This window comes from Megalopta genalis, chromosome 5 (assembly GCF_051020955.1).
Source record: "Megalopta genalis isolate 19385.01 chromosome 5, iyMegGena1_principal, whole genome shotgun sequence".
In the NCBI taxonomy this organism is placed as follows: domain Eukaryota; kingdom Metazoa; phylum Arthropoda; class Insecta; order Hymenoptera; family Halictidae; genus Megalopta; species Megalopta genalis.
In genome coordinates, this window is record NC_135017.1 from 5688825 (window position 1) to 5710776 (window position 21952).

Sequence of the window (21952 nt, forward strand, 5' to 3'; positions counted from 1 at the left end):
CAAAAATTACCAGCAACGTATCTTTTTTCTTCAAATTGATGTATAATTTACATAAATTCATAAATTTGATTTAACGCTTCTCGCGATTTTGCTGCGATTCATCGAAATCCAGAATCAATTCAGATAATTGGCAAGCGTACAAATATGAAGAAAGTTCACGCATGTGCTTTCGAAAAACAATGTCTCCCCTTTTGTACATCGTATGAATAGGTTGGCATACGAAATGATGGATTATTAATTTAGTGTATGCTGTGTGGCATTGAATTTTAGAAAAATTTTACAAGCCTGGTTTGATATTTTATATGTATAACGTCGAGGAAAGTATATTTTAGTAACTATTTTTCACATCTCGCCGTTGAGTGGTGTCTTACAAAATGAAACAAATTCTGTGTGGCAAAATAGGGTAAGATTATTCGAATTATTAATTAAACGAACACAAATAAACAAATCTTTTAATCGTGCGTAATCTATTTTTATGTCTCGTAATATACTTCTGTTGTATGTTTATACTATCAGGTTTCGCAATTTTTAGGTTATGTCGTCATACTTTATTAAATCCATAAAAGTATTTGAATTTCCCGTTAATAACTATTTTATTTATTTAATAGCATTGTCCTTTTTCATTATATAAAAATGATGCATGAATATTCTTATGGTACTTTTAAACCGTATGAAGAACATTCACCTCAAGCTCTATTTTATAATAGGTCTTATTTTGTAATTTATTTAGAGTTTTTCGTACAAATCAAAAAGATTTAAACTTGAAGTAATAACATGTGAATAATACGGATAGAAATAAAGTTATTATAATAAATACAGTTATTGTAAAACAATCATGTTGTGTGTAAAATATTAGATAGACTTTTCTTTTCAGGGATAGCATTTTGCTGATCTCAAAGTCATCCAGATATCCACTGTCCATAATCAGTACAAGAAAATTAATGTCATATGGAATGAGCAGAATCTATCGACCATTATTAGCCTCACCCCATGTACGATATTTTGGAAACCCTAATCGTGCATACGCAATGTTTATTGGAAGAATTTTGAGGGGTGCTTTAAAAATTCGATATTTATTATTGGGTGGTGCAGTTGGTGGAGGAGTAACATTACAAAAGGTAGGAAACATGCTGAAAAAATTGAATTTTTTCCAAACATATGTCTCACACTATCATCTTTATGTCATTTTAGAAATATGAACAATGGAAAGAAGTTTTACCTGATATGAGTTGGTTAGATGATTTTCTTCCCAAAAATAAAGAGTGGCAAAATTTTCGTGGAACGCTAATGACTGTTAAGGACTCTATAGCAAATAACATAGAGATTGGTAAGTACAAGGAAACGAAATAGTGTTTAAATATGTGAAAACGTGAGGCACTATAAGTTGGAGCTATAAAGCATGAACAAATAAACAGATCCACGTATAAAGCAGTATGGGGAAGCTAAGTATAGAGAATACAGAAACTGGTTTAATCAGAGATTGGATGATGCTATCGAAGCAGCCAACGATAATGGAGATGATACAAGTGCAGCAGTACCATCAAAGAGTGAGTTGTTCCAGGTCTTGTTTTTTTTTCTACCACTGCATGCTGAAAATCTTGCTATCTATGTTACCATCACATCCTTATTATCCATTCTTTAATTTGCCCGTTTTCTTACTTATCATAGTCTGATTATAGTCATAGCTGTATTATAAGCTTTCATCACAACTTTCACACTAATTTATTATATATTTTCTTAATATAAAGTGATACATTTGATATAGACTTGACCAATATCAGAGTATGTTAAATAGAATATATAGGTAAAAGAAGCTATTCTAAGTATAATTCTACATGTAGAATTTTTTATTAAACGTATTTAATAGGAAAATGTCATTTTGGCATATTATATCCAAACTTAATATGTGTACATGTATGATACATAGAGTAATCTTAACTACACATATATTTCATATTTTAATTATTCTAATAATTAGTTATTACGCAGATTAGGGTACACCTCTATGATTTTAATGGGGAGAAATGTTATCAAAATTATTGTTCTGAATAACTTTTCCCTATATGTATACGTTATCGCCATTCGACTTACGTCTCCGAGATATGGAGACGTAAATCGAAAATAATTTCAGTTAAATATAGATTTATTTAACCACAAAATGAAAATCATGTATTGGATTCTGGGACAAAAATCGAAACTTACACTACACAATAAACTATGCCTGTATAAGGTCACCATTATTCCAATTGGGACATATAGGGTACAACTCTGGAGATGTCCCAAGAAAAGTAACATAAATATCATCCAAAGGTTCCAGAACAAAGCACTGAGAACTATTGCTGCCAACTGATGGTACATCACCTGATTCTTTACATAAAGATTTGAGCATACATAATATCAAATAACAGATAGGAAAATTAGCTACAGCGCTTAAGAAACGAATATTTAATCACCTCAAGGATTAAGAATCTAAATCAAACACCATCACATATAATGTTAGTGGCAACGCTACGGAGCATTTACTGCAAGCAAGCTTTATCTCTAATTCATTAAATTTGCTGGTTAGCTCAATGAAATTAGTTGTAGATGTAATTTAAAAAAGAGATATTTACATTTACATATGCATACATTCCAATGTATGCATATATGACAATATTAAATGTAGTTGCAAACATTCATGATAAGAATGGCAGTAACATGTCGAAGAAAAAGTTTCTCAAAATATGTAATGTTCCAGATGACATACTTGAAGCTCATTGAAATTGGTGAGGTGGCCCTTAATCTGTATAATTAGCAAACAATTTTATAGTAAGGAAAGGTTGGGTAGTACAGATAGCTCTACATTTTTTAGTTATATCTTGACCAGAGTCAATGAAAATTAAAATTTTGTTAAACGTACACAATAAAGCAAAAGCATTTACTTACCTGAGAAACAAAACACCACTTCTAGAAAATACCTTTTAACACTTCGAATTACAATGCTATACCTCTCTCTCTCTCTCTTTCATGTATTACAACAGCGATATCAATGGGATGAACAATATGGTTAAGAAATATGTAACACAGAATTATTATATCCATCTATTTTATTCAAATTTAGTGCCATAATTTGATGGAAAAAGCTAGAACTAACTTTGGTCGATACTACCTGACTTTTCCCTATGTCTCATTCACGTCTTAATAGTCAATAACCTGTATGTTGTAATATTGTTCAATTACGTTGTCCCACCTTATATTTAGAGTTATTTTATTATGGTCTGCTCTGTTCAGGTATACTTTACGGTATCACAGCAATAGTAAAGCAACTTCACTCAGGTGTGTAAAATGTCGGAAATTATCCTTGTATTACTGTCTGTCCATTCAGCATTTTTTTTCATAAATTCAGGATAGATCTAATTTGTATTGTATATATTCATGAGATGCGACTAACAGTTTCTCTTTTACTTTCGGTTGAACAGGAAAACAAAATTAAATACTGAATGGGACAGACCCGTTTTGATTTCTTTTAAATTTCGTCAAATCAGATTACTTCATCATTAATTTCCGCACCGCAGCGCATATTTTTCTCTTTTTAATATTTGGTTGCGTGTTGTATCATTAACATTAACACTTTGCTGATACTTATATGTGGCTATTTGATTGTAAAGAAGATTAATACAGTCATTGAGCAATGTTTCTGCAATTGAATTACTATTAATCAAACTTGATCCTCAATAATTGTAGGTATTAAATACATTAATGTTATAGTAAAGTGTTATTGTTAGCAATTACCAGCTTTCTTGCAACTTGCCCTAATTCACTGAAATTCTAAATGTTTTATTAAACAGAAACGAAGGATCAATTTTTGAATCGTACAGTAGCATTCGCTAAGCCATTAATTGATGATAATATTGAAGAGGAACGTAAGAAAGCTCGTATGTACATGTTAGTGTATCATAAATTAATTAATGAAACTTTCTGCAACTTCTAATTGTGCACGTTCCAACTCCTCTTTTAAGAAAACTCGCAAGAAAGATTGAACGCTATGCAAGAAGAAATTATGCAAATGCAACTGAAATATCAACGTGAACTTGAAAGATTAGAAAAAGAAAATAAAGAGCTTCGAAAGCAGATGCTTTTACGTGGTAATCAGAAACTAAAAAACAGGAAAATAAAAGTAATCAACCTAAATTGTTTACAAATGTTTCGTTATTGCAAACTGTTGATATTCGTGTATTAACATTCTTATAAATTTTTCTAGAAATCTTTGATAGACATGTACAGTGACGTTCTAGATGAACTTAGCGATTACGATAGTGCTTATTCCACTGCAGATCATTTACCAAGAGTAGTAGTCGTTGGTGATCAGAGTTCTGGTAAAACTTCGGTCCTAGAAATGATTGCTCAGGCAAGAATATTTCCTAGGTAACGTAGCAATTTCTGATCTTAAATTTCTTTATGCAGAAATTCCACTACATCTTTTCTTCTCAATGATATACTTTCAGAGGAGGTGGTGAGATGATGACAAGAGCCCCAGTGAAAGTCACTTTAAGCGAAGGACCTTACCACATAGCTCAATTTAAAGACAGTTCCAGAGAGTTTGATCTATCGAAAGAATCGGAATTGGCTGATTTGAGACGCGAAGTAGAGCTGCGCATGAAGAATAGTGTTAAAGATGGAAAAACAGTCAGTCAGGATGTTATTGCAATGACGGTGAAAGGACCAGGTCTTCAGCGAATGGTTTTGGTTGATTTGCCTGGAATAATTAGTGTAAGTGACACCTTGATTCAATTCGATTTTTTGTAAGAGGCCATTCGTAACTTACGAAACTTTTGCAACAGACAGTTACAATTGATATGGCAGAAGATACTCGAGATGCTATTCGACAGATGTCTCAGCAATACATGAGTAACCCAAACGCGATTATTCTTTGTATCCAAGACGGTTCTGTGGATGCTGAAAGAAGCAATGTCACAGATCTTGTCGCACACATGGATCCTTCAGGAAAACGGACTATTTTTGTTTTGACAAAGGTAAAATGACGCTAACAATTAACTGATGTGAATTTTGGAAATATGATGGGACTGATTTTATAATATATTAAAATCGATAGGTAGACTTAGCAGAGAAAAATTTGGCCGATCCGGATCGTTTACGTAAAATACTATCTGGTAAATTATTTCCTATGAAAGCATTAGGCTACTTCGCTGTGGTCACTGGTCGTGGAAGACAGGATGACAGCATAGAAACGATTAGAGACTATGAAGAAAAATTCTTTCGAAATTCGAAGTTGTTCAAGTATGTTTACAATTATGGTTGAAATATTACGAAGCTTGGATGTGCTTGATCATTTCTAATTATTCGAACAGGGATGGTTTAGCGATGTCTGGACAGGTGACTACAAGAAATCTGAGTCTCGCAGTCGCAGAATGTTTTTGGAAAATGGTTCGTGAAACAGTGGAGCAGCAGGCTGATGCATTTAAAGCCACGAGATATAATCTTGAAACGGAATGGAAAAATAATTTCCCAAGGTAAAAAAAAATACTACAAATTCGCGAAGATCGACTAAAATCGTATACTCGAAGATACGTAGAGTGTTGTAAGAGAATAGTAAATATACTTATTTGATTAAAGTAATTATGGTTTTATATAGGCTGAGGGAATTAGACCGAGACGAACTCTTTGAAAAAGCACGAGGCGAGATACTGGACGAAATTGTAAACCTATCTCAGATTTCACCGAGACATTGGGACGAACTACTAACGATTAAAATATGGGATAAAGTTAGTACGCACGTGTTCGAAAATATCTATTTGCCGGCCGCTCAAACTGGAAACTTAGGTATATTGATCATAGTAGTAACAACTCAACTGTTACAATTCAATAACACGCGAAAATGATTGCAAATTTAGGTACATTCAATACGACCGTTGACATAAAACTTCGACAGTGGACTGAACAACAATTGCCATCTAAGAGTGTTGAGAGTGGCTGGGAATGTTTGCAACACGAATTCCAGCATTTAATAAATGAAGCGAAGTTGAAACCCAACCACGATAAGATATTCGACAATTTGAAGAACGCAGTGATCAATGAGGCGATGAGACGATATTCCTGGGAAGAGAAAGTAAATGTTTCTAGCAATTTATATTTGAATGCTAGTTGTATTAATTATGGTGAACGTATGAACACTGTTGTGTACAGGCGTGTGAAATGTTACGGGTCATACAACTAAACGTCTTGGAAGACAGAAACGTGAATGACAAAAGAGATTGGGACCAGGCAGTGCGTTTTTTGGAGACGTCTATTCGGGATAGATTGCAAGCAACTGAACAGGTTTTGCGAGAAATGTTAGGACCTGGCCGTACAGAGCGTTGGCTTTATTGGCAGAGTCAAACCGAAGAACAACAGAAACGTTTGTCGGTGAAGAATGAGTTAGATCAAATTCTGTACGTGGACAAAGTAAGGAGAAAAAAAAATCATGCTACACCGTGAAAATATTCTAACACAAAGGTAAAATATATTGTTTTTGTTAATAGAGGCACGCATCCACTCTCACGCAGGATGAGCTTACAACAATCAGAAAGAATTTGCAACGCAATGGCCTACAGATTAATAATAAATTTATTCAGGAAACATGGCATCCTGTTTACAGAAGGTTCTTCTTGCAGCAGAGTCTGGCCAAAGCGTACGATTGTAGAAAAGCATATTATCTATACCACACCGGACACGAGCAAGAAGTATGTTAGACGAGAATTATGAGAAAAATTAGTTCTTTATTGAACACCCGTTTTCAGGTGGAGTGTCACGGCGTGGTGTTGTTCTGCAGAATTCAGCAGATGCTGAAAGTCACTGCCAATGCACTACGACAACAGATCATTAACCGTGAAACTCGTAGACTTCATAAAGAATTAAAAGAGGTGCTGGAGGACTATAGTCAGGATAATAGTATAAAGAAGCAATTGTTGACTAGTAGAAGAGTCACATTAGCCGAAGAACTCAGTAAGTGTATTAAATACTTTCACAAGTTGGTGAGGGTAAAATCGTAATGCTACGAAGAAGACACCATACTGCAAACGAAATTGCTTTCGTGATGGAGTTGAATTGAGTTTTTCTTTCAGAACGTGTCAGACAAATTCAAGAGAAGTTGGAGGAATTCATTCAGGCGCTGAATAAAGAGAAATGAAGAGAATGATTTGGAGATGTAGATATTCGAAACCAGATCCATATGGTATGTGATAAATGATAACAGCCCTGGTGGTTGAAGCGCGAATGCTTAGATATTAAATACATCTTGTTACTGAACGATGGAGTATCGGTATAGAATAACCGCTAGTCGTCAGTTTTTATGAGATATTCTGTATCCGAGGGACATCGTTTCATATGCATCCCATTCTCAATATTTAAATGATTTAAAAATTATATATTCGTTCGACAAAGGTTCTCTCGTGAGAAAAGCTGATGCTGATCGTACCGAAATAATGGTAAACATTTCTAAAGTAACGCATAATATACGTATTATACAGCGCACATGTATAATAGCATGTCGAGTGTAAATAGTAGTCCTCACACATCTGACAGACAATTAATGTGAAAACAATAGCGGTCAATTTGCATTTTGTACATATTGTTTCTATGCATACATGGAATGAATGGAACAAACGTTGTACGGATAGGAAATCTATTGAAATAAAGGAATGGAACAGATAATTAATGAGTGATTTTTAAATGTGTTTCAAATGCGAAAGGCACGGCAAAGATTTTCATGATTATCGTTTTCTAAGAACAATAACGTGAAAATGAATAGTCATATTCTCTTAATGATATAATAAAAATTACTCTATACATATAATTCTATACAAATATCGTTTCGAATATTCTTTTTTTCTTTTTTTTTTTATTGTATTTATAACCACCATTCTCCCAGAAAGTTTGTCAGTGATAGCAAAGTCGCCGACTTAAGTACTTATGAAATTGAGATATGCTATTGTATATGATTAGTAGAGATTATTAAAATACACAATCTATATTAAAAATTTCTCTGGTTGTATGTAAAATTTACAACGTATCCTGACGAATTTTATTCCTATTAATATTATTGTAAAGTGAAAATAATAATTAATTATTCCACATACATTGCAATGTTACAAATAACCTGGTAGAAACATATTAAAAATATTTTCCTTTCCTTCGAGGATCTAATTGACGATATAAAACTGCTAGGTCAGCCAGAAATACTACGGTCATTTCTCTAATCTGTCTTCGAAATCTGAGGATGCTACTTCTCTGAGATAAAAAATATCCTATCTTTGGTCCAAAATGTCTGATAAAGTATCTCAAATTCGTACACTTCCACGCAAATGCTTCACAAAAACTCGCAATATCCCCTAGCATTTGTAAACCTTTATTCGATTAAAATTACGAAAAATTTTGTAAAAATTATTCGTTCTAAACGTACACAAAATAAAATGTTTCTCGTCAAATTTCTCTCTATAATAATTAACACCACTTATGCACGAGATATAGGTCAACATGATGTGAATATGTGTAGCGCGTGTGTATGTGTATTAAAATACAAGAACGACACAAGAAAATTTATTTGTTCTAGTCGGCTCGTCTCGTTTACTGCTTTCAAAATACCAATTTTCACTTGTCGTTAGCGTATTAAAATATATTTGTATGTATGTGTGTGTGTGAGTCTGAGTATTTATTTTCTCCGTATATTTTCTATTCAACGCAGCTGATATAAAATTAAACAACGATGTACATTTGGCAGGAATGTTTAATATTTTTTTTCCTCATTGTTTACGGTATACTCAGGGTCAGAGTTGAGCGGTTGATTAATCTCCTAGATAAATAATATAAGCTCTAATGGCGGTCAATCGAAATCTAAGTAATCAAGTAATTTGGTAAAATTTATCAATTTATTTGCATAACATGCCTAACTCTGTCCAGCCGAGTATTGCCAGAGGTCGATAACCAGCGATAATTAGCGCAACACGTTTATAAATAGGACTGTACCGATATATTGTTCTAAATATAAACATTATTATATACAATTATTTGGTAGTACATCATTTTGGTAACATGAAGGCGCGATGATGCTTGCCCGCAAATCAAGAGGAAAAAAGCGTATTCGTAAAATGGACGTGGTAAGACGATACTTACTGTCAGCCGTTGACGTACCGTGTATCAAATCCTTAATTCGTATATGTGTGACACGTTGTTTCTCGTAATGAGCATATGGTGGTGATTAGGACAATGACAATTTGTACAGTATACGTTGGGCGGGTGGGGGGGGGGGGGCATGGGGATGCTCCTTGCAAAACTAGACTTCTTTGTTTCAATCGTACAATGCACTAGCGATACAGGATGATCTTGGACAAAACTTCCAAACAAGATGACGTCTTGGAGTTCCCGCTCTCGAGTCCAAAGAGAAGAAGAAAATATCACCGTTGAGTTACGTCTTCACCGCGTTGCTGCTATCCTGCACATCTGGAACTGCTTCGACGCCGTCGTTCTGTCCAATCTCAGCCGTATTGTAACCGGAAAAGGAACACGCGGGTGCACTTCTGGCCGCAATCACCGGGGTCTCAGGTAAAAGTGATGTACGTTCCGTGGCGCTACCCCACGCTTGTTGATAAGCATTGCGACCACGTATCCTGCGACTCAATGAAGATCCCACCACGCCCAGGTGTTCTTTTATGTCATTGTGTACGTCTGAGACGTCCCACATGGCCCTATAGATAATACGGTCAATAATATTTTGCTTTTGATACAGGCGACATTGATTGTTTACAAATATCTGTACTAAGAACTTGTTCTACGAATGTGATTGTTATTACCTGAATGCATCCCACCATGCTTGACCTTGTGCTAGATTTACAAAAGGTTTGTAAGAAAAGCTATAGTGATGAGCAACCGCAGCCAGGAACATCTCGATGCAAATTAGAAAATCCTGCAGTTTCGACGATATATTCCTTATATCATCCATATCCTTTGTGTCAAATATACTCGATATAACATCGAAGTACACCAACAACGAAACAATTACACCTTGGCTGTAACATAAGGACAAGTTATAGTAGGCTGATCTTATGCGTCGATGCCACGAATGATATATTTAACTTACAAAAAGGAGAAGAATACGACTGCTTTAATACACAAGAACTTGCCGACCGGCTTCATAGGCTTCAAAGCTTCTGCGTTGGCACGGTAAAAAAGCACCAGACAGTACATGGCTACAAATTGCGATAAGTTATTTACAGCTATCATATAAGGAAACGCGACGTCCGTTCTGAATTCTCCTTCTCCGTATACTCCGTTAAGCTCGCAAATACTGAAAAATTTCAAGTGCTATCTGTATATTATGCACTTCAAGTATGCAGAGTAAGTCGCAAGGAAGAGAACACCTAACAGTAACATCGATAGTAGAACCTCGATTATTACAAATTAATCGAGATTCTACTAATCTAACAAAAGTACATTGATAACCGTTAAATGATCTTATCAATGACATAAAACAGAAAATTCATCTAGATCATATGTTTTCATAATGAAACTTTTGTTCTAGACGTGTTTATTTCACTTTCAATTTCAGTGAAGATATTTAGAAGTTCCATTTATCGCGACTTATTTTGTACGTATAGTACAGTTAGATAATTACAATGATATCAAAGTTGATATAGGCCTAACAGCAGTGTACTGTAATATTCCGTGCTTGCACATATGTACAAACTCCCTTCCCATTTCCCAGTCAGGTAAACAACACAATGGGAACATATGATGCACTTGAGGAGAGATTTCCAGTCTGTGTTCTAGCTGACGATCCGCGTTTAAATAGGCCAATAAATACATCATAAAATTGTATATTACATAAGCCTCGTAACACTCCCTTAAACTGTCCACATATATGCTCCCTTCTGGGTAAACCAGACCAAGCCACTGTAAAAAATCCAGGACAGTTTATCAACATTTTACATGTTTTCATTAATATTTATAACAAATAATATTATAATTTTATGGAACAGAGGGCATACTTACAGCGTTCACTGCATATATTGGTACCATCCATAATATCCTGAAATAAGTAGAGGAACTTAATTAATAATGGTCAGACTTAATCATGAAGCTTTTCATTTTATGCTTTCATTTTATGAAAAGCTAATAATAATTATAATCGCAATTATTATATTAATAATTAAAATATGATGATATAATAATCAATCATAATTATAATTGACAAAGATTCTTATTGCGTCGTTCGGGTGTTGAATCAATAGTCGCGGATTTTCGGAGCACCCGGTACATGAAAGTTAGATCGATATCAGTATGTATAGGAAACAGTCTAGAACCTAGACGATTGCGTAGCGATAAATCGGTAGTACTTAAAAGTGGATTAGATACTTTGCAATATTAACATTTAACAGTTCTGAGAAAATGAAAAACTGTATAAGTGTTAATATATTAAAGGAATCTTCAATTTTACAGAGATATTTAATTAATAAGAATATATTTTACTGCAACCTAAGATTTTTTCTTACAAGAAAATGTTACCAATTGCCAATTGTGATGCTAAACTATGCATCAGGTTCTATGATATGTATGTCAGCTTCTCAAGAAAATGAACTTTGATTTATTGCTCTCTCAATCATAATATTGTCCTCATACTGTTTCCCCTATTTTAATAATCTAGAATATAATGATTTTACTTGTTAAATACTAAATATAATGCTAGAACTAAGTGCTATAATTCAATAAAGCTATGAAAAAATTAAATTGAACTTTCATGATTTTAATAAAATTTAGATTTACTCTAAAAAGTAGACTTATTCACTTGTGGTCTTTAGTTATATCTGTACCTCTTGATATTTACATTAAAGGTCAATGAATAAAGTTTATTGACCTTCAATGCCTAAACATACATGTGTTTGATTAAAACTTAAAGTTACATAAGTTACACAAACGAGCATTCCAGTATAAAATAAAATTTACCTTTCCTTTTTATTTTATTTTTCATTCGTCATTTAGAGTCGAATAATATATCATACACATGCGTATGTTTATTGATCAATTATAGCGACGTATTATTTTAAGTTTTTGAAGATCAACAAGTATCGTGTCCTAATTAAACCAAACAGTATTAAACAGTTGACTCACCTGATTATATATTTCTGCAGCCTGGGTTGTGTGTAATATATCATGTGTTGCACAATTTCATAAAAAGCAATCGGTAATGCAAGCAACACGAATGCACCCCCAACCAATGCTCCCTGATCCTGCTTCTTGAAGCCATTCTCAATAGAGTTTGCCAACAAAATAGGCACGAGGATAATAATAAGAAGGGCATAAAGACAAGTCAGAACTGGTAAAATCCATAGTCTCCATCGGCGACAAATAGAAGCCATCACTTTGAAGGATCCAGAAGGGAATGGAAATATCACATAATTTTCCAGTCGATTCACTCGAACTTCTGGAAGAACAGCCAATGTAACACATCAGACATGTACATTTCGACAACATCGTCTGTCCGCAGGTGTTAGGTTATGCGAACCTAACTAATGTTCCTCGACTCAGCGGCTAAATAGACGAGTTCGAACAACGTTTCCATTGAATGTAAACTGTTCACCGTCAACAGGTTTGTTTCACGGTTTCTCACACGGCAATGACAACGACAGTGTGAACATGATACAGTACGTAACGGAGTATTAAAAAAGTCATAACAACCTTGTCGTGCACGATGAATTGACGATGAACCGACGAGTCAGCTGACGGTGACAGTACCGAAGGGGGGAAGCCACCCGTAGATACACCTCCCCCCCCCTTTTACGTCCTCAATTACGTGATCTGCGGGATTATTAATTTTTATTCGATTTCATTAATTTGGTAGAATCATCGACAAACTTTCGCTAGATTTCTTCAATATTGTACAGCGGTGTTCTGTTACAATTGGAATCGGTCTTATTCCGAAAGTAAAATGACTTACAGTCGAGGACAAAATTAAGTGGATGCACTATGCGACAGTACTATAAGACAATCTTTATTAAGTAGGAAAATCGAACGGTGTAGGTAGAGAATTTCGATCGAAATATTGAACATGCAATATTAATAACAATAGTGAATTCGTCCTATCGTTTATTTGTATAAAATACCGCAAAGAAAAAATTAAGGTCAAGCGCAGTGAACGCGATTAACATGTTTCAAAGAACAAAAACTATTCGTTGACAACAGTTTCCAAGATATTCGGAAGAAATATTCTGTCCTGTTTAATCATTTAAAATATAGCAAGAATTTTATTTTAAAAAATGCATTTGATCATCGAGAAACAACAATTTTGCGGGGAAAGAAGCCATTTTAATGCATACATTTAATTCTACACTGATAGCACAGTAGATAACAATAGAAACCGGCACACAAATAAATCCTAGAACAGTTTAGCAAATAATATAGAGTTCAAGGCATTTAACAAAACCGCCAATAAAAACGCCGCCACAAAGAAATGCGATTACGCTTCACAGATCAACGAACTCGCTCATGTAAAAAATGTGAGATCCGTCGATTTAAATAATTATAGAAAAGTGCTGAGGAATGCTGACTAACAAATTACATTCTAAAGAAGAGTTTTAACATCGGGAAATTGAAAACGTGGCTTGTAGAAAAGTAAAAATATTTAAAACAGAAAACAATTAAAGTCTCAATCTATTATATTCAAAGGACTGTAAGAGGTTATATCAAAAATGAAAGTGATTGTACAGTAAAAATGAGTATTGCATTAAATATTTACGAAATAAATATGTCTTATAGCTATAAGTTACATATAAGCAACACAAATTATTTTTCAAAACATAAATTAATATGCGTTCTATGTTTCAAAGTGTAGGTAGTCCAAATAGGCATCAATGAAATTTTATCGAATTAACGCTTATAAAATTCTTATTAATTTCTTGCTTTTGTTAGAATGATTTAATTATCTTATTTTTTTCTCTCAACAAATAGTTAATTGAAACTTCTGTTAAAAATATTTAGCAAAAATGTGAATATTAATTTTAATTATTGGTTAAATAATCTCAGTACTATAAAGTTATAATATAGTAAATAAAACTTAAACGATCAACGGTGGTGTTAATTGCGTAAAAATTTCATTGGTACAATCTATATTTTCACTTAATTTTGTTCCCAACTATATTTTACAAATGAAGTGACGTTCTATTACAATTCGAATCGATTAGATTCGAAAGTAAAATGAGTTATATAATATGTATTACGTAAAGGCACTTTTTACTCGAGTTTAATTAGCAAGTTGTCATTATAGATCTATCTTTAGCAATGCAATTCATACAATATCAAAATTGCACAAGTGTAAATGCGATTTTGACACTTTGCTGTAATTACTGCATTGAACCTGCTCCAGGAAGTGTCTTTCAACAGGAAAAACTCGAAAGCTCCCTGCAAGCTTCTCGAAATTTAAATAAAATCGTTTATATGAAAAGTGTTGCGCTGTACAATCATGCGCGCGAAAAAATGTTTGAAATATTTTATGATAACGATGAAAAAAGAAAATATTTTAAGTAGAAAATCGTGATCAGAATCAGAATTCTAGTGTTTTTCGAAGTCTTACGTTGTCGTCAACAAGTTATCTGTGAAGGCGGCGAGGAAAGGGAACATCCGTTCTAATGGCGTCAAGACCCAAGCACTGTTGTCACATTTTGTCCTACAGTGTTTCAATATTTTGCTTTGTTTATGTCGCTCGAGTTTCGCGAAAAGAAGACAAGAAATCCGTTTGGGCTTACGGAGGTTGGTATAAGGAGACCAGAGAACACCGTTTTTTCCGGCAGGACGCAAATCAAGCCATGAGAGAAATTTTCTGAGAGCTTCGGGTGCAGTGACCTTGATTCCGCTGTCATCTCTAAAGTACGCGAACGCGGGAATTTTGAATTATGATATTGGCTTGATCCGCAGAGAATTCATTTCAAACCCATTACGAAATGATAATTATTTTTGTTGTTACTCTACGTTTGTTGGTTTAGTCGTATAATTCTGTTTAACTGTATCATATAATCTCAGTTATTTTGGAAACATAAGTTGTGCGACTTGAAATGTTCCTCCAAAAGTCCAAATACAAAAGCATTGTCATTTTCAGGCACAAACAGTTAGCTGTTACAAATGGAAAGGAAATATTTGTAGAAGACACTTTGTCTTGTCAGTAGCAAAAGCAATTAATTATGGAAGTCACAACAGAAGAGAGTCAAACTGTCTTGCTAGAAGGAATGGAAGGTACACAATATATCACCATACAAAGGGCAGATGGAGAATCTCTGGGCAAGAGTGTACCACTTTTAACTTTGAATGGAGAGCTAATCTCTGAAGGAATGGTTGTTGATATGATCAATGCTGGCGTTGGAACAGACTATGCTACTGCAACACAATATTACGAAGCAGATGATTTATTACAGCATGAATTAACAGAGGTAATTATTTGAGTTTTTTACATCTCTAAAATAAACGCTAAATCCTGATTATTTTTGTAGGAAGATCGTAGATTGGCAGCAGCTCTGGTTGCAGTTCAGTTGCAGCAACAACAGAAGCAGCAGCAACTTCATAATCAGTCCCAACATGATGATTCAACATTGCCAGATGTTTCTCATTTAGAGACTTTAACACCTGTTAATACTTATTCCATTCAAACTGTAACACAGTCAAATGGTCCACCAGTATATCCAACTTTACAACCTTTCAAACGAATTTCACATAATGTGAAACAAGAATTCATAAATGTGAAGAGTGAATACGACCTCGATGTGTCTGCAGAAAGTAGCGAAGACACTGTAGCAACTTCTGGACCAAAGAGGTCTTTGCCTCACAAAAAGAGAATTCCTCGTAAATTGAAGCAGCAGACCAGAAAGAGCTCTGCAAAGAAAGATAGCAACAAGTCAAATGCAAATGCTGCAAAAGCAGAATCAATTGGAGATGTGCAAGCTCATTTATTTAAGTGCGAGCTGTGTAGCTCTAGGTTTAGCAGTCAATTAAAATTTTTTGAGCATCTTAAGGTAGTTTGTGTTCAAATTTATTTTTCAGTTATTGTAATTAAGATCTATTGTAACGAAATATCATTTATACATACAAGGTACACTATGAGCCTGTGAAGCAGGAAACCAGAATAGCACAAGCAACAAATACCAATATTACAATATCTGTACCAGAGTCTGTACAAAATCTACAAAATACTGTAATTGAGGAGTTCAGTGAACCGGAAGACCTCATGGAAGGCATTCGAGGTGTTGGTAAGAGAGAGAGAGAGAGAGAGTACAGTAGTTGGTCAAATATTAATTTCCTACACACTTTACTTGACATGATTTTCAATATTTGCAGTGGAAGAAACTGGTGCTCACATAGATGATGATACAGAATCCCCCCTATCTACCGTAAATAATGAATCACCATTGTGGACTATTACAGATGTTACAGAACATGTACACAGGGACCATGTAAAACCGTCGACTGTTAATGAGCAGGATTTGCATGAAAAAGAAAAGACTGACATTCCACAAACATCGAAAAAGAAGAAAATTTTCAAAGCTCGGAAATCCAGTACGTATATTTACTGACCAATGTGTTCTTTTTCAGAGCATCGCATATCAAAAAAGGTGTTTATTTTTACAGGTGATGAATTAACATGCCCTCAATGTGATCGGTCATTCCACCATAAAAATAGTTTAGTGTATCACATGCGATCTCACAGTGGGGAACGGCCACATCAATGTGAAGTCTGTGGTAAAAGCTTCTTTGCAGCGAGCGCATTAAAGGTATTTGAGATGAAATGTCGAATATTAATGTTTAAAAGTATTATATAGATATAGTCTATATATTTATTAATCAAGTTGTTGTCATTATAGGTGCACAAACGGCTTCATAGTGGCGACAAGCCGTATAAATGCGAGGAATGCGGTCGACATTTCCGTCAATGGGGAGACTTGAAATACCACTCAACAAGCATTCACTCGGAACAAAAACAGTACCAATGTGAATACTGTGGGAAAGACTTTGCTAGAAAATATTCCTTAATTGTTCACAGAAGGATCCATACAGGCGAGAAGAATTATCGATGCGAGTACTGCAACAAAACGTTCAGAGCGAGTAGTTACCTACAAAATCACCGACGCATACATACTGGAGAAAAACCACATCCATGTACAGTCTGTGGGAAGCCTTTCCGAGTGCGGAGTGATATGAAGAGACATATGCACACACATTCTAGAAACAGACCTGAAGGGAGGTCTTTGAGCAGGGTGATTACAGTGAAGAACATAGAAGACGAGAACGACAAGAAAGCGCAAGCAAAAACGATCCAAGATCTCGTAAGAGATCTGAAACTAGAAGTGGAAGCTAACGGCGTCGTGGAAATTATTCCGCCAGATGATAATCCTGAAAGTATTTTACCACATTCAGGAGGTCAGACTTTAGAATACACAGTGACCACTACGTCAGATACTAATCCAGAGAGAGATCCATTGGAAGCGGTTGTACGTACTACTGACAACATGTAAGTGATTTACAAATTTACGTTATCTTTTTTTAAAACACAGGATAAGAATTTATGACAATTGATTTTGCTTATATCATTACTATTGCAGGCAGTACTTCTTTATGTAACACTTGTTGGGAGTAAAGCCGAAAGTTGTTTTTGTACCATAGCACACTATCATGTGTTTGGGATAATGTGAAATATAATCTGTGAAATATCTATTTTATAAACATGAAGCTTTGTGACACTATGAACCTTCATAAATGATTAAACAAAGTGCTACGCATCGATACACTGCCTATGTAATGTGCATAGTGTACTTTCCAGTTTCTCTGCGGTATACTCCTTAAGAAGACACTTTAAGACTGTTTTTAGCAGGGAACTACGGAAAGTACGAAACTAAAGGAAAATCCTACAAAACATATATCAATTCATCTGCATATATATAATATATAAATATATATAAATATGCATATATCATATACATATATATGTATATATATATATATACACACACATACACACACACACATACATATACATATTGTACTATAATTAACACTAATACAAGATAACATTGTACATGTACATTTTTAAGTCTAGGTAAGTTAGCCGTTTATATCGCGAATCGTCGTTGAAAAATATATTTTTTACGTAAAGACATTTATAGAAACATCGTGGTCCACTTTTATTGCATTCTCCATAAAAATGTTTGTAGATTAGTCTTAGGTAATTGAAGTCGCTGAAGATGGTGCGGGTACCGTGTTACTTGTATCTATAAAAACTTGTAACAGCTGAGCCATTTCTCTTGTTTCGAGTGCTGCACTAAGTTTTTCGGCAGCATCCTTGCTATTAATTCTGAAACGTTACAGAATGTAGAGTGGTGCAATTTATTAAATGTTTTTACTTCTTCATAGAATAAAATTAAAAAATTTTAATACGCGAACATATTAGAGACTAAAGTTGTTTGATAAAGAATGTTCATTAAAGAATGTATCAATTATTCATATTACGTTAAAAATTATGTTCCTAATTTTTTTATTATAATTTGTATAATAGCATATAGCTAGGTAAAATAAATGAACAATATTTTACACATGGATTAGAAAAAATATGGTACTGATTAGATAAATGAGAGAAATTAAAAAATAAACGGCAAGCAAAATTGAAATGAAGGAGTTTATTAATTGTAACATAGCAGTGCAATATTATATTATATATATTATCATTACCTGCGAGATCGTTTAGCTCTCTCCCAATCAACGTAAAGGTCAGTAATCACTCCATGCAGTCTCCCCAAAATTTCATTATCCTTTGCCATTTGTGATTTAATCTCTGTTTCCTTTTGGAGCAATTCTTGATACTCTGAACTCAGATTTTCTTTTGGATTCTCCTTCAATTCCCATTCCTCAAGCGCATTTAAAATTTTTACCTTTGTGGTCAGCTCATAGGCAATGTTCAAACGTGGGAGGATTAATTCCAGTACTCTGGATATGCTACCTTCTGCAATACCTGCAGAAGTATCCTCCATTGTACTTTATGTGGTTATTAAACAAGATTTAATGGCAACAGAATACCATACCGCAAAACACATCTAACTTAATTTTCCTCTTTGTTGCTTCTCTGGTCAATATGTCTCTTAATATTATAATGCTCGATATATTCTCCCCAAAGAAAATTGCATTTCCTTTCCTGAAAATTATAAACATGAGAAACTTACCAAAGTCATAGTATGGAAAAAGTCTTACTTATAAGTGCATTTCAGAGTTGAGCCCACAAAGGATGAGATGTACGTTAAAGTGGCTTCACCATCTTGTAAGTGAGGTCTTTCAGATACATTGGGTAATGTTAGAGAAAGCCAGGCATGCATCTGAAGTAGACCAGAATACAATTAATTAAAATTAAAATGAAAAATGTATTTATGAAAATACCTCAGCCACTGTGAAGCTCCCAATCAATTTTAATTCATTGAATGGTCCAGTAGGAGATAATGGACTTTCATCTTCGAATTGTCTTGAGTGAAGTGAAAGAGCGCATATGGGTATTGATATTTTGCGACAACATTTTGGCTGTACCTACGATACAAGATATGTGTAACTTATTCAAACTGATCAATATCAATAGGATACCATATACATAATATAATACCTGTGAAGTTACGTAGATTTGCAAGGTACCTGACTGACCTTCAATAGTTCTTATTCTCATTTCGAGATGATTAATGTTTACCTGTTAATATAATAATTACTGTAAAGGTACTCTACAAATTTGATAAATTAGTGAGCTGATTCTACCATCTTTACTTACTTGACAACGGTAGGTGGCAAGAACAAAATTACCATCCTTTGGGTTACAGGCAGAAAGGCTCACAACTGCACTATTACTTTCAACATCCAACAATTCTATCGGGGTGTCTGATTGCACCAAAATGTTATCAATAGGAGTATCGAGCTCTATGGAAAGTGAATACGATGCATCTTCTTTGTTCAAAACCATTCTAGAAACGATTCACTTATATTTCATTTTTTTGAAAGATACATATATGAATAATGAATATGTTACCTATGATTCACTGATAAAATTAACGGGGCGAGCGGATCAACTGTAAAATTGGCTGCTTCTTTCTCTTCGTTAAGCTTATCTTGTAACTGTTGGATTTCTGCTTTCAGTTTTACTATCCCTTCGTTTTGATCAACTTCTAGAAGTCCAGGGGACCTGGTAGTCAAGCCAAATATTCGTCCTGAGTAAGTGGTAACTAGGACTTCTGGACATCCTGCAGCTCCAATTATTCCACCTCCCACCGAACTGATACTTTCACTGGCATTCTAGAAGATATTGGTAGCAATGTCCGTTTTAACATTTCAGATTATGATGTGTATACCTACGTAACGGTACCGAAGGGATGGTAATGACTCCTCATCAGGAAAAGTATACACATCGACAGTACCATCCTGCCTACCGATCAATATATCCAAACCATCTTGCAATTCGTACGTATCTAAAGCAGTGACTTCAGAGCCAGTCACGTTTAGTAGCCAAGTGATCCTCAATGTTTTATTACCCTGAAGAATGAGTAATCCCACTCTGCCATCCATGGTTCCAAGTAGAACTCGATCTTTGGATTCAAACTCACCTTCTCTGTAAAACCATAAGAAACATTGTTAAAAAAATGAATTAACATAAGTTGTACAATGCAAGGTACCTATATAAAGACAGCACTGTGGGTATGCTTGGTAGTCTAAGAACTGCTGGAATCTTTGTACCATGAAGAACACGTACCTAGAAGACATTGAATTTATTGAGATCAATTTAAATGATTTATATTTAGTAATTTGATTACATACTGCACAATCTCCGCAAGCAAGAAGAGCATAAACTGTCGCACCTTCAGCTTGTAGTAGCAGCACATCATATAAGGTTTCACCTGCTAGGTAAGAGTCAGCATCCTTGCAATCATGGTACCTGTGATAAAGATCTCTGGCACATGCAGCAAGATCTGGTCCGAGCACGTACCTATGAAGAGTGTATCAAAATTTATATAATGCATCTATTACAATCTTTGTAATAAGATGTAAAGAACTAACATTGCTGAAATAGGATCTATGAGATTTGTATCAAAATCTAAAAACAGCTTTCCTTTTTTTGTATATCCTTTCACAGTGTTTTCATGGGCAATATAAATCTTGTCATGCCCTGTGCCTCCCAGGACCAATTTGCTAATCTTTGGACCTGGTAGAGATTTAAACGCCACCTGCAGTTCTCCTTTCTTTATGCCTACAATGAAAGTTTCATTAATGAAAGAGAAGACTTGAATCAGAAGACTCAATCAGATAAATACAACAAGAAACTTAATATATATATGTAACACTCCATCATGGTCACCGACAGCAAACTTTTGAGTCTGCCTGTTGTCTGATGGAGGGAAGATCTTCGTCGTGCCTCTGGATGTGACACCAACAGCTGCATAATCAATTCTTGACAGTGGCAGAGTCATGTTGAGAATCAAACTTGGGTGTCACTATAAATCAGTAGGCATTTAGCTCGACTTTCTAACTACGAATCATTGTCTTATCTAATAATTAGCACAATATTGCACTCTTTGCTTTGTTTCAGTGATGTTAAGACTACAACATTTTCGGCGCACATGCGCGACGATCAATTTTACCATAGTAACACTGGCACAACAAGCTACATATTTTTTATGTGTACATTAATTTTTGGATTGGTATACATTGTCTCGATTGAAAAGAACTACAGTAATTAGTATTGCTTTAGACACTGCAAAAATTAGACTATTTTAAAACCAGTTATGTTGTGTACATACATATAACAAATATTTCATTCAAATGAAATATTATATAATCTTTTAGGTATTGTCTTGGTTTCTATACAATACATTAGAATTACTGGTCGAAGTGGCTAGTGGTTGATAGTGTCAGTATACTATTAAAT

At 34.5% G+C, this 21952-nt stretch overlaps 4 protein-coding genes across 9 annotated transcripts; 2 read left to right on the forward strand and 2 right to left on the reverse strand.

The window, feature by feature from the left end:
• The first annotated feature begins 149 nt into the window (after window positions 1-149).
• On the forward strand, window positions 150-7689 carry Opa1 (Opa1 mitochondrial dynamin like GTPase). Of its 4 annotated transcripts, XM_033476675.2 has the most exons (18): window positions 150-403; window positions 875-1118; window positions 1192-1327; window positions 1416-1547; window positions 3271-3315; window positions 3828-3914; window positions 3999-4156; window positions 4241-4404; window positions 4485-4749; window positions 4821-5012; window positions 5093-5277; window positions 5349-5510; window positions 5633-5820; window positions 5892-6106; window positions 6184-6441; window positions 6519-6719; window positions 6777-6981; window positions 7101-7689. In XM_033476675.2, exons 1-18 carry the CDS (start codon window positions 375-377, stop codon window positions 7163-7165), a joined length of 2931 nt encoding a protein of 976 aa, XP_033332566.2. In that variant the 5' UTR covers window positions 150-374; the 3' UTR covers window positions 7166-7689. The 4 variants fall into 4 exon arrangements, with proteins under 4 accessions (XP_033332566.2, XP_033332568.2, XP_033332567.2 ...); XM_033476677.2 differs by lacking the exon at window positions 3828-3914 and having other exon boundaries at window positions 151-403; XM_033476676.2 differs by lacking the exon at window positions 3271-3315 and having other exon boundaries at window positions 151-403.
• Window positions 7690-8362: 673 nt separating this feature from the next.
• LOC117224027 (transmembrane protein 184C) lies at window positions 8363-12843 on the reverse strand. Of its 3 annotated transcripts, none has more exons than XM_033476682.2 (7): window positions 12706-12843; window positions 12139-12451; window positions 11023-11059; window positions 10646-10923; window positions 10112-10318; window positions 9825-10040; window positions 8363-9719 (listed from the first exon to the last, which is right to left on the reverse strand). In XM_033476682.2, the coding sequence occupies exons 2-7, from the start codon at window positions 12384-12386 to the stop codon at window positions 9440-9442; spliced, it is 1266 nt and encodes a 421-aa protein (XP_033332573.2). In that variant the 5' UTR covers window positions 12387-12451; window positions 12706-12843; the 3' UTR covers window positions 8363-9439. The 3 variants fall into 3 exon arrangements, with proteins under 3 accessions (XP_033332573.2, XP_033332574.2, XP_033332572.2); XM_033476683.2 differs by having other exon boundaries at window positions 12139-12448; window positions 12533-12758; XM_033476681.2 differs by having other exon boundaries at window positions 12533-12757.
• Window positions 12844-14617: 1774 nt separating this feature from the next.
• Window positions 14618-18173, forward strand: LOC117224026 (uncharacterized). The gene is made up of 8 exons (XM_033476680.2): window positions 14618-14772; window positions 15119-15446; window positions 15507-16025; window positions 16103-16259; window positions 16348-16566; window positions 16639-16781; window positions 16872-17518; window positions 17610-18173. The coding sequence occupies exons 2-8, from the start codon at window positions 15201-15203 to the stop codon at window positions 17626-17628; spliced, it is 1950 nt and encodes a 649-aa protein (XP_033332571.2). The 5' UTR covers window positions 14618-14772; window positions 15119-15200; the 3' UTR covers window positions 17629-18173.
• Window positions 18129-21653, reverse strand: LOC117224025 (BBSome complex member BBS7). Its single transcript, XM_033476679.2, has 13 exons — window positions 21353-21653; window positions 21085-21274; window positions 20845-21013; window positions 20703-20779; window positions 20386-20638; window positions 20063-20325; window positions 19808-19997; window positions 19649-19729; window positions 19432-19575; window positions 19249-19370; window positions 19083-19192; window positions 18733-19012; window positions 18129-18358 (listed from the first exon to the last, which is right to left on the reverse strand). The coding sequence occupies exons 1-13, from the start codon at window positions 21492-21494 to the stop codon at window positions 18226-18228; spliced, it is 2154 nt and encodes a 717-aa protein (XP_033332570.1). The 5' UTR covers window positions 21495-21653; the 3' UTR covers window positions 18129-18225.
• Window positions 21654-21952: the final 299 nt, after the last annotated feature.

What these genes read in the sequence shown, in the direction of transcription:
- LOC117224026 (XM_033476680.2), top strand. Translation starts at nt 15,201, where the DNA reads ATGGAAGTCACAACAGAAGAGAGTCAAACTGTCTTGCTAGAAGGAATG. An exon ending in TACAGCATGAATTAACAGAG is followed by an intron (nt 15,447 to 15,506) that starts GTAATTATTTGA and finishes TTATTTTTGTAG; the next exon opens with GAAGATCGTAGATTGGCAGC. An exon ending in TTTCAAAGCTCGGAAATCCA is followed by an intron (nt 16,567 to 16,638) that starts GTACGTATATTT and finishes TTATTTTTACAG; the next exon opens with GTGATGAATTAACATGCCCT.
- Opa1 (XM_033476675.2), top strand. Translation starts at nt 375, where the DNA reads ATGAAACAAATTCTGTGTGGCAAAATAGG. An exon ending in TAAAAAACAGGAAAATAAAA is followed by an intron (nt 4,157 to 4,240) that starts GTAATCAACCTA and finishes AAATTTTTCTAG; the next exon opens with AAATCTTTGATAGACATGTA. An exon ending in TGGAAAAATAATTTCCCAAG is followed by an intron (nt 5,511 to 5,632) that starts GTAAAAAAAAAT and finishes GGTTTTATATAG; the next exon opens with GCTGAGGGAATTAGACCGAG.
- LOC117224027 (XM_033476682.2), bottom strand. Translation starts at nt 12,386, where the DNA reads ATGGCTTCTATTTGTCGCCGATGGAGACTATGGATTTTACCAGTTCTG. An exon ending in CAATATATGCAGTGAACGCT is followed by an intron (nt 10,924 to 11,022) that starts GTAAGTATGCCC and finishes GATTTTTTACAG; the next exon opens with TGGCTTGGTCTGGTTTACCC. An exon ending in ATATCAACTTTGATATCATT is followed by an intron (nt 10,319 to 10,645) that starts GTAATTATCTAA and finishes GAAATTTTTCAG; the next exon opens with TATTTGCGAGCTTAACGGAG.
- LOC117224025 (XM_033476679.2), bottom strand. Translation starts at nt 21,494, where the DNA reads ATGACTCTGCCACTGTCAAGAATTGATTATGCAGCTGTTGGTGTCACA. An exon ending in TTGCCACCTACCGTTGTCAA is followed by an intron (nt 19,730 to 19,807) that starts GTAAGTAAAGAT and finishes TTATATTAACAG; the next exon opens with GTAAACATTAATCATCTCGA. An exon ending in AAATCTACGTAACTTCACAG is followed by an intron (nt 19,576 to 19,648) that starts GTATTATATTAT and finishes CTTGTATCGTAG; the next exon opens with GTACAGCCAAAATGTTGTCG.